General features: G+C 41.3%; 2 protein-coding genes across 2 annotated transcripts in view; both read right to left on the bottom strand.

The window, feature by feature from the left end:
* Window positions 1-5,963, bottom strand: mob3a (MOB kinase activator 3A). Its single transcript, XM_080535709.1, has 4 exons — window positions 5,844-5,963; window positions 1,811-2,358; window positions 921-1,123; window positions 1-573 (listed from the first exon to the last, which is right to left on the bottom strand). The coding sequence occupies exons 2-4, from the start codon at window positions 2,226-2,228 to the stop codon at window positions 544-546; spliced, it is 651 nt and encodes a 216-aa protein (XP_080391835.1). The 5' UTR covers window positions 2,229-2,358; window positions 5,844-5,963; the 3' UTR covers window positions 1-543.
* A 1,189-nt stretch (window positions 5,964-7,152) lies between these two features.
* Window positions 7,153-10,845, bottom strand: part of zap70 (zeta chain of T cell receptor associated protein kinase 70) — a gene marked incomplete at both ends in the record, with an annotated part of 6,341 nt that continues 2,648 nt past the window's right edge. The window contains 6 exons of the mRNA XM_080535685.1: window positions 7,153-7,270; window positions 8,247-8,359; window positions 8,648-8,788; window positions 9,642-9,834; window positions 10,193-10,399; window positions 10,691-10,845. The exon at window positions 10,691-10,845 is cut by the window's right edge and continues 59 nt beyond it. Of these exons, the coding sequence (XP_080391811.1) occupies window positions 7,153-7,270; window positions 8,247-8,359; window positions 8,648-8,788; window positions 9,642-9,834; window positions 10,193-10,399; window positions 10,691-10,845 (927 nt within the window). The remainder of the gene's footprint in view (window positions 7,271-8,246; window positions 8,360-8,647; window positions 8,789-9,641; window positions 9,835-10,192; window positions 10,400-10,690) is intronic.

Below are 10,845 nucleotides of genomic sequence, written 5' to 3'. Positions count from 1 at the left end.
AATTCATTTCATCATAGTACTAGTTACATTATATCAAGTGACACCTGTTGAGTTGCCAAATCATTAATTGACAAGTATTGCTGTCAATAATTTAACTTGAAAACCCATACATTGCATGGTCTATAGCACTTGACACAGGCTACCCACACAGCGACACATAAAACAGAGTGTAAGAGTACATTTAATGTCTTCACCGACTAACAATCCTAGATATGTACAATCATACATATTCATTTTAGATAAGAACAGGACAACAACAAAATCACAGGAATGATTCAGCTTCAACAAACAAAACAACCATCAACAAATAGCTCTTAATACTGTACTCTGATAAAATGCTCCAAAACTTTTAAAAGGAAGAGAATGCCTTACAAGGTTCCTGGTTAAACCTACATGGTTAAAATAGATTACAGTACTTGTTTATAAAAAATAAAGACTTTTAAGATTTGGTCTGCGTTCTCTCTTTCGGTCTTCTATCTGGACGGAACTGGGGGTCTTCAGCGGGGCGGGGGAAGGCGTCAGGTGGTCAGTGGTGGTGGCCCCTCAGTGGCACATCCGTGATGTCATCTCTTTCTGTAGGAAGAGACACATATCGCAGTTCAGACACGATATCACGGCAAAAACACATACTGTACATGCCACTGTACTTGCTTGCTATTTTTTTGGAGGCTCTAAACACAGACATAACAACACATTAGTAGAAAATACAGCACAGTGGTGCTTGTGATCAGCAATCTCAATCTGCAATGTCAGAACTTGCCACGAAATGTTTACAAAGAGAGAATGACAAACACCGTTGACTAATTTCACTGTGTGCTCTTAGCGAGAGGCCATGCCGTTTCTGCGTTTAGACGTTTCTGAGGTAACAGAGCAGACACGACAGATATAGCTACCTACTCCGTTATCTCTTTCTAACTCACCAGTGGCTCCAGCTCCTTGTGGTCTGTGAGGTTGAACTCGACTACAAAGTAATAGAAGTGCTTGTAGCAAGTGTTGACGTGGGCCTCGGCCCCCATCTGGCTCACGCGATCAAAGTGGTGGATGTAGACGTGGACGAACACGCGGAACAGGCGGGATAAGATCTTCTTCGCTACCTGCATGAAGGTCTTAGGAAAGGGAGTACCTGAAACAGTCAAACATAGAATAAGGAAACAAACAAACCCCCCCAAAATGATTCAACTGTATTCTCTCATACATTGTATTGACTTGTGTGTGGAAACAAAAACAGTTGTCATTTTTTCCCAAATCGTTGTTTCTGTAGCTATGGTGGCTTGTTATCTTGGGTGGAAATACCATTGATTTGAACATATTCTGTTTGTTTTACATCCAGTAAGGAAGTAACTGATGATATCTCTCTGTGTACTGCGGGGGTCTTTGCCCGTAGCGTTTCAAGGAGATATGAGTCTGAGAGCGCTGAAAAGACCACCGCACGGGCTGGGCCCGGGGATATGGTTCTCCTTCCTCCAATAAGATTCATTCTAGCAGTCTTTCCTCTCAAACCAATCTGATGATTTTTTAAAAAAGAATCCATTCCTGAGGACATATGCCATGTCTATTTATACCCTACTGTTGATGGTTTGACCCATTTCGCCATCGCTCGAATGTTTCCATAGGCTAGGCTATTCATGGTGTTGGGGGGGGGGGGTGAAGAATGGAAGGTTAAGAATTTCTCGATCATTATCAGCAGTGGATAAACTGATGGAAATGCTGCAGTTGGCACTGGAGAACGCCTAAAGAGTGCCTGTATGCCCTTTTTTTTTTAAGGAAGAAAAAATCGATAAAACCATTATCATCATTCTTTCACACTCACCGACATTGGTGGGGAAGATGTGCTCGTTGTTGATCTGCACCTCGATCCAGTCCATCAGCAGGCTCATGTACTTGGGGGCCGGGACGGCCGTGGGCTTCTTGTACTTGTGCTCGTCCTGCCAGCGGTACTCGTACTTGGGCCCCCCGGACATGACGGGGCAGGACTGGTCGGTGCACGAGTCGCTGATGGTGCCGTAGATGAGGTTGATGCGGTTGAAGAAGTCCACCACGTGCACGGCCACCCAGTCGTTGAGGTCCTCCCCGTGGGGCAGCTGGACGGCCTGCTTCAGGTCCAGGCCCGCGTTCAGGGACGCCTGGGCCTTCTTGTGCAGCTCGAAGCGCTGAGTGCCCGGCTCAAACTTGCGCTTCGGCCGGAATGTCCTATCTTTGTTGAAGACTTGTTTCAGGGCCATGGACATTGTTGCATGTGGCAGCTTGTTTACGTTTTGGAGAACTATTTAGTTGGTAAACGATAACAAAAAAAGGGATATACAAACACAATGGTGGAGCTGTTACTATGGGCTGGTATTATTTGTCTTGCAGCTGTTTCTGAGAGTGAGAGAGAGAGAGAGAGAGAGAAAGAAAGAGAGAGATAGAGAGAGACCATAAGTGTCAAGTATGGGGACATTAGTGTTTTTCTAACCACTTAAATGCACATTTTAATAAAAATAATCCAATAAATCAAACAAATTAACTCTGGATTACAGATTAGCTCTATTGATTGGTAAACATACATAATACGTATGACTGTGTGTTGGCCAACATATGTCAACTGCTAAGAGTTGTATAAACCTGGGGGGTATTCCACGAAGCTCGATAAAGTTCTAAGCCTCGATAAAGTTCTAAGCCTCGAAAATGTTAGCTTGCGTTCGGTGCCATCAATGTGGCTCAAATAATTCGCTGCTTGGTTGAGCTCCTTCTGAGTCAGATATAATTAGCCTGGTCGCGACCAGGCTAAAACACAGGCTATAGTAAGACGCGCGTCAAAAAAGGCTCACAGGCGGAAACTAAACCCCGAACGACAGTTCCTCATGTGTCTTTTAGGAAATATTAGTTCCCACTTCACATGAGATAGATAGATTAGATAGTTTGACTGTGTGATAGATAGATAATTTGATAATTTGAAAGTGTGATCGATCGATAGATAGTTTGATTGTGTGATAGATAACTAGATATTTTGAAAGTGTGATAGATAGATAGATAGATCGATGGATACATAAATTAAAAAGTGTAAAAAATAAAATAAAATTAATAGGTATGTCTATCAACTTGCATTGCTGTTATCACAGCGGTCTGGTTGGCGCAGTGGTTAAGGCAGCCGGCTGGAGTCCCAAAGGTTGTGAGTTCGAGACTTGACTAAGTTTTATTTTTTACATTTAACCGAAGATTTCATGCAAAGGCTTCAAACACCATTGTAATCGTGTCAGTTCTTGTAAATTAGCCTGCACCATAATTTTATAGCCTACATACTTTTTTAGATGAGATTTTAGATTAGATTCAGACAACGAAATTGCAGGAAAAAGTGTGTCGGAAGAGGGATTCGAACCACGTCTAAAAATGATGAATAAATCCTGTGGCAGCAGTCGATACCACTAGGCCATTATGGCGATATGACGGTTTGTAGCCTGCTGCTGATATCACCACACTAGTAATATTCATTTATTAAAATATGAACATATAACAATAACTGGGGCTAGTATGACCTACGCATTTAATCGGTCAGCAATTTCTTGCCAAACCATTTCCCTCGCCTTAATTGCGGCAGTATTGCACTATTTTACATCTTATTTTTCCGTCTTCATAAAGATCAATAATTCGGGAATGCTGCGCAAATGTAGTACGCCTACAGTGGAGTATCTTCATTTCGACAGATCGACTCTTCTGGGCTCTTTATGTCTGCGTGCACGCGCCCATATCGAAGATTTGTAAGCCTGTCTTCTGTGAACACTCATCACACAAGGCTGATCCTCGTTCGAGGAATCACCTGAGGCTTGAATCTCGAGTTGCCTGAGCGCCGCATTTATTTATATCGCCGCTATACTGATCCACCTTTAGTGGAATGGCCCCCTGGTCACTCTTCAAACACACCTATGACGGATGTAAGATATGTTGCTCAGACATCAAACTAGCGGCCCCGGTACCGATGCGATGATAATGTAGTTCACTAGTTACAATATAGGCTAGTTCCACTAGTGACAATGTAATGTAGTTAGGGGAGGACAGGGTTGGTCGTCACATTTTTTACTGTTATTTGAATCCCTCACAAACTGTATCCTTTAGGGTTAGGGTTACAATGTAGTTACAGTAGTGACAATGTTACAATGTAGTTACACTAGTTACAATGTAGTTACACTAGTTACAATGTAGTTACACTAGTTACAATGTTACAATGTAGTTACACTAGTTACAATGTAGTTACACTAGTTACAATGTTACAATGTAGTTACACTAGTTACAATGTAGTTACACTAGTGACAATGTTACAATGTAGTTACTAGTTACAATGTAGTTACACTAGTGACAATGTTACAATGTAGTTACTAGTTACAATGTAGTTACACTAGTTACAATGTTACAATGTAGTTACACTAGTGACAATGTTACAATGTAGTTACACTAGTTACAATGTAGTTACACTAGTTACAATGTAGTTACACTAGTTACAATGTAGTTACACTAGTTACAATGTTACAATGTAGTTACACTAGTTACAATGTAGTTACACTAGTTACAATGTTACAATGTAGTTACACTAGTTACAATGTAGTTACACTAGTTACAATGTTACAATGTAGTTACACTAGTTACAATGTAGTTACACTAGTGACAATGTTACAATGTAGTTACTAGTTACAATGTAGTTACACTAGTGACAATGTTACAATGTAGTTACTAGTTACAATGTAGTTACACTAGTTACAATGTAGTTACACTAGTGACAATGTTACAATGTAGTTACACTAGTTACAATGTAGTTACACTAGTTACAATGTAGTTACACTAGTTACAATGTAGTTACACTAGTTACAATGTTACAATGTAGTTACACTAGTTACAATGTAGTTACACTAGTTACAATGTTACAATGTAGTTACACTAGTTACAATGTAGTTACACTAGTGACAATGTTACAATGTAGTTACACTAGTGACAATGTTACAATGTAGTTACACTAGTTACAATGTAGTTACACTAGTGACAATGTTACAATGTAGTTACACTAGTGACAATGTTACAATGTAGTTACACTAGTTACAATGTAGTTACACTAGTGACAATGTTACAATGTAGTTACACTAGTGACAATGTTACAATGTAGTTACTAGTTACAATGTAGTTACACTAGTGACAATGTTACAATGTAGTTACTAGTTACAATGTAGTTACACTAGTGACAATGTTACAATGTAGTTACACTAGTTACAATGTAGTTACACTAGTGACAATGTTACAATGTAGTTACACTAGTTACAATGTAGTTACACTAGTTACAATGTAGTTACACTAGTGACAATGTCGCCCTGAGACCAGGCAGTCTGCGGTGTGTCATTTCCTATTCCTCATACATGCGTTATGGCCGCGAGTAAAACCGATTTCAGAAATGTACGGATACTTTTCATGTCAACGGCTAACCACGAATTCGTGGAAATGTTCGGTAGACAAGTAGACGTATGTAACAGTAGCGGCTTATTATTCTTTAGGAGTGAAACTTGCGGCCGACATCGCTAGGCTCTCTGACGTCTATCCTGACGATGCTACTAGGCTCGTCTCAACCGGGAGACAGACTGAACTGACTTTCTTTATGATGTGAAACAGCACTTGTTGCTTTTCCAGGTCGATCGCTCAATCGTTTTTAGGAAACGATCGGGGCTGGACTTTCAAAGGATGACTATCATGTCGTTTTTTTTTACGTTTTGTAACGTTTTTTTTACAGTAGATATACGGACGAGCTCAGCTAACGGTAACGAAATGATCTCACCGACCCAACACTGTCCCCCAGAACTTAGACACCAACACCTACTTGTTCCGCTTACCGTTCCGTTACTCTGCAGTGTTCCCTTGTCATCAAGACGCTTGGATCCTTATTCCTCTTGTACATGTATGACAATCGGCTACATTATGATCGATGTAAAGTCATTAGGGAACATTGTAACAAACTGTAATACTCTTTATTAGGAAACTAAAAACAGCAGGCAGGCTCCTCCCTACCGAACGAGAGAGCACTTCCTTTGATAGGACGTCACACTTCTCTTCTGTATCCTACTGTTACTGTTAGGCTTATAACAACGTTTATAACAACTCATGACGTTAGAATTATAAGGTTCTATCTCCATTTTTGGTCAAATTTTTTTTATTTATTTTTTACATAATCTGATCCATTAGGTGTTTATTAATGCCTGTGTGGTGTTGTTTTTTAAATGTTGACATTTTTGAGTTAGTAATTCATAAAATACAAAGGTTCCATCTCACAGAACATAATGGAATGTAAAAACTTTGACGCTCAATATCTCTGAACTACCCTAAACGGAGATAGAACCTATTATCATTCTAAACGGAGATAGAACCTTATCATTCTAAACGGAGATAGAACCTTATCATTCTACACGGAGATAGAACCTTATCATTCTAAACGGAGATAGAACCTTATCATTCTAAACGGAGATAGAACCTTATCATTCTAAACGGAGATAGAACCTTATCATTCTAAACTCACGAACTGTCCTCCTCATTCAGATACGGTGGTAGCCTGTGTTGACTTTGTATTGTATGCTGCTGTTGATTGGGTGGGAGACCATGATGGGATGATGATGATGATGGGAGATTGATGACAGTGTTCTGTTTTCAATAAATACTCCATATTCTGTTATGTCTTTATTAAATGAAATGTCAGATCTGAACCACATTGATACATTAGGTCAATGTAAAGAGACCTGATTCACACCAAATATATATATACTTTCCCCCCCCTTTTTTCATTCGTTGCAGTACAAGAGAAACTGCATAATTACAGTGTAATCGGTATCCTAACAATTTGTTTTAAAAATGCACTCGTTTTCAAAATCAGCCTATTTTTTCTTCTTCAAACCATTCGAAAGAACTGATGACGCGCTGCTCCTGAGCGGCCTTTACCAAAAAAGAGCATCCTCACAGGAATGACACATCACTCCAAATAACAAACTCACATATAGGATATCACAAGGCTTGTTTTAGCTGCAACAGTACTCTAGCTGAAGCTGTCTGCATGTGCCCCAGTGTTCATGAGAAGCTCTTTTGTCTCCGCTGATGTCTCTGTGAAAGAATGCCTTGTGCGTTGGGGGGACACAGAGTGTCTCTTGTCCCTGTCTACTTGAGAGGCTCAGCAGCGCCTGGCTTCCCCTCCGGCTGGGGCTTGTTGGACACTGAGTAATGAAACGCTCGCATGCGCTCCTCCACCTTCATGAAGCCTGGCCGGTCCTCGTGTCTGGAGAGAAGAGAAAGGGAAAGGAGGTCAGCTCCATGCATGCATTAGGAATCGCCTCTTTAAATGGAAGCAGTGTGGCCCTCGGCCTAATTGATTGGGGAAAGTCTGGTCTAGATAGAATGCTTCTGGTCTTGAGTTTCAAGTGTCAAGTTTTATTGTTACGTCACATTACACAAGTGTAAGAGAGTAATATTCTTAGGCTTCGGTGGTTCCTGACATTGTAGCACAAGACAATAAGGCAACAGGCATAATTCAAGATAAAACAGTGACAACAGTACAGGACATAGTAAGGGACAAATAACACAGGAGCAGGCTGGTTTCCTGAGCCAGTTGTGTAATAAATGAGGTGAGACTTTTTGAGATGCTGTACAGTACAGAGAACTCTACAGTAAGTGATACCAAAGCAGTGTCGCTTATGCTCATTGTGCTTCTTCTTATGAAGATGTTATCATGATATCAATATTGGATAATATTACATTCACTTCCTGAGATCAACTGTTTGCAACACTAACCCAGTTCTCTGTGGCTCAACGCTTAGATTGTGGGTTCGATTCCCGCTGGGACCATATATATACAGAAAAATGCATGCACTCACTGCAATGTAAGTCAGTTTGGATAAAAGTGTCAGCTAAAAGGCATATACATATATATATATATATATATGCTGGTTGAGTATCTGAAGATGAAGCCTGATGATTTGGTGACAGTCCTCCGGGAGCCATGTGTCGACCGCAACACCGCTAAACGTACTGGAGCCAATATATCAACTCATAACTACATCATCATGCTTTTTTATGTACAAATTGTACAGTTTTATGTACAAATTCTGAAAATGTGGAAAATTGGTCATGCAATTATTTTTAATTTCTGTGTTATTTCTGGCATGCCTTTCCAGAGACTCCACTTGTCCCTTCAGCTGTAAGTAAGCTATCAATAACTATCCATAAATATCAATAACAATAACAAACGTTCTCACTTGTATGTCCAGCAGTCTTTCATCAGTGAATACATTCTTTCTGGACACCCAGCAGGACAGTCCATGCGGCTCCCGCCGGCGATGAAGTTGGCCACCTCGTTGCCTCTCATCTTCTGCTCGTCGTTGGGATACAGACGTGGAATTACTTATTTGGGAGGTTTTTCACAGACACAGATTAAGTCTACTCCTGGACAAGATAGCGGATTCTACCTTGTAGTACATAGTCTTTCGTTTTAGGCTTAACCTAATTGGGACCAGGAAACAAGCCAATTTTGTCACGGTCCCACGAAGAATAGATACCGGTAAAAACAGTAAACACTAAAAACAGCTCCTGTAGCTACCGGAAGCTGTTATCCTGACCATTCTTTAAAGTCCTTGAGTTATGGAAAAACATACTGTACCTTGTATGGTTTTCCTCCATACGAGAAGGCCTCCCACATGGTGACGCCAAAGCTCCAGACATCACTCTTGCTGGAGAATTTGTGGAAGTTTATGCATTCTGGAGCATACCACTTTAGGGGCCATTTTCCTCCTATACGAGCCTATGTACACACACGCACACACACACACACACACACACACACACACACGCACACACGCACACACACCACACACACACACACACACACACACACACACACACACAATAGAGAACATGTCATGACCTGAATGAATGAATCGTTTAATGACCACATGGGTTGTTGGTGGAATTTGTTGTCGGTACAGATGGAAAAAACTCAATACAGCAGTGTCAAATACATCAAACATACACACATTACACATGACTATCACAATGGACAATGTACACACATAACCACAAGACAAAACCATAGTCAATATTTACAACTATAAAGTGCAGGACATCTGGCAGGGTTAGTGAGAGTCCTGGGGAAGAAACTGTTTTTGAAACAGGATGTTTTGGTGGCCAGGGATTGTTAGCGCCGTCCAGAGGGCAACAGTTGAAACAGGTGCTGAGCAGGGTGGGAGGGGTCAGAGATAATTTTATTTGCCCTATTAGTAGTGCGTTTGAGATATAATGATTCAACTGATGGGAGAGGGGTGCCGATGATCTTAGATGATTTTTTGACTATTCGCTGTAGTTTCTTATGGGATTTCAGATGTCCGAGCTGCCGTACCAAACTGTGATGGAGGAGGTGATTATGCTCTCAATGATGGCCGTGTAGCACTGAAGGAGGAGGTTTTGTCTCACTTTGAATTTCTTGAGCTGTCTGAGAAAGAACAGTCGTTGCTGGGCTTTCTCGGTGATGTAGTCTGTGTTGGTGTTCCATTTGAGGGAGTTACTGATGTGAGTGCGAAGAAATTTGAAAGAATCCGACATAACAAAGATCGGCATCACATGACACGATGCAGGAAGATGGACTCCCCTGGTCCTACCTTGTAATAGTTGTTGTCAGCACCCAAAGCCTTGGACAGACCAAAGTCACTGATCTTGGCAAAATGTCGGTTGACCAGCAGGACATTGCGAGCCGCCAAATCCCTGTGAACGAAGTTCTTGTCCTCCAGATACTTCATTCCCATAGACACCTGGTGCATCAGCTCCACGATGTCCTCCACTGAGATCGTGTCTCTGGGAGATCGGAACAGGCACTCATATCAGAAACATATGACCTGACATGTTTGGGAATTAAAAAGAATATAATATCAGACTATAAGAATATAATAGAAAGAATATATTTCACTCTGAATGAATTGAATTCGTTTGTGCTGATCATCGCACCCCTTTCTGATACTGCTTGTGTCATGAAAAACTGTTCTAAAGAAAATAGTGATGTTCTGTGAAATTCGGTGAAAAGACCTAACCAGTCACCTTTCTTAGCACACAATAGACGATCTTGAATCTTCCAATCAACGGCACCCCCAATAACCCCCCCACACACACTGTACACTCAGTGACAGACGCATTGTTAGGAGATGATTGTAAGTACTTATTGGAGGAGAGGAACTTGTTGAGGGGACCGACAGAGGCCATCTCCATCACCAGCATCAGGCTCTCGGCCTGGCAGAGGCCCAGCATGCGTACGATGTAGGGGTTGCTCAGCTTGTGCATGATCTCCGCCTCTCTCATCATCTCGTCCTGCACGTGCTTCTCGTTCTCGCTCTTCAGCACTTTGATCGCCACGTCGATCTGTTCACTGGAACGACAGAACAACAACAGACACGACTGTATGAACGGGCGCTGTCCCTGTCGAATCAATGACACACATATGTAAATTAATTCAATCAATATTTTAGTGTGTTCGTCCTCCCTGTGACGTATACCGTATCTCTGTAAATGTGGGAGAAATAGATAACGATGTAAATCAATCAATCAATCAACCAATCAATCAATCAATAAATCCATGGGCAGCACCATCAATCTGATTGATTGATTGATTGATTGATTGATAACAATGTTGATAAAAACAAAACCCCCTTCCTCTCACTTATTTTTCTTGAAGACTCCTTTCTTGACACAGCCAAAGTTGCCAGAGCCCAGCTCCACCTCGCCCATCATCAAGTCAGACCTGACGATGTAGCACTCCTTCAGGTCCATGGGGTTATGGTACGGGTTGGCAAACTCCATGATGGAGTCCATGGG

This window comes from Nansenia antarctica (assembly GCF_963989245.1).
Source record: "Nansenia antarctica genome assembly, chromosome: 7".
Lineage (NCBI taxonomy): Eukaryota > Metazoa > Chordata > Actinopteri > Argentiniformes > Microstomatidae > Nansenia > Nansenia antarctica.
Note: the sequence above shows the minus strand (reverse complement) of the source record. Positions and strands in the feature narration are given on the sequence as shown.

Coding starts and splice junctions, on each gene's coding strand:
- mob3a (XM_080535709.1), bottom strand. CDS start 2,228: ATGTCCATGGCCCTGAAACAAGTCTTCAACAAAGATAGGACATTCCGG. Junction 1,124..1,810: donor CATCTTCCCCACCAATGTCG/GTGAGTGTGAAA, acceptor TGACTGTTTCAG/GTACTCCCTTTCCTAAGACC. Junction 574..920: donor ACAAGGAGCTGGAGCCACTG/GTGAGTTAGAAA, acceptor CTCTTCCTACAG/AAAGAGATGACATCACGGAT.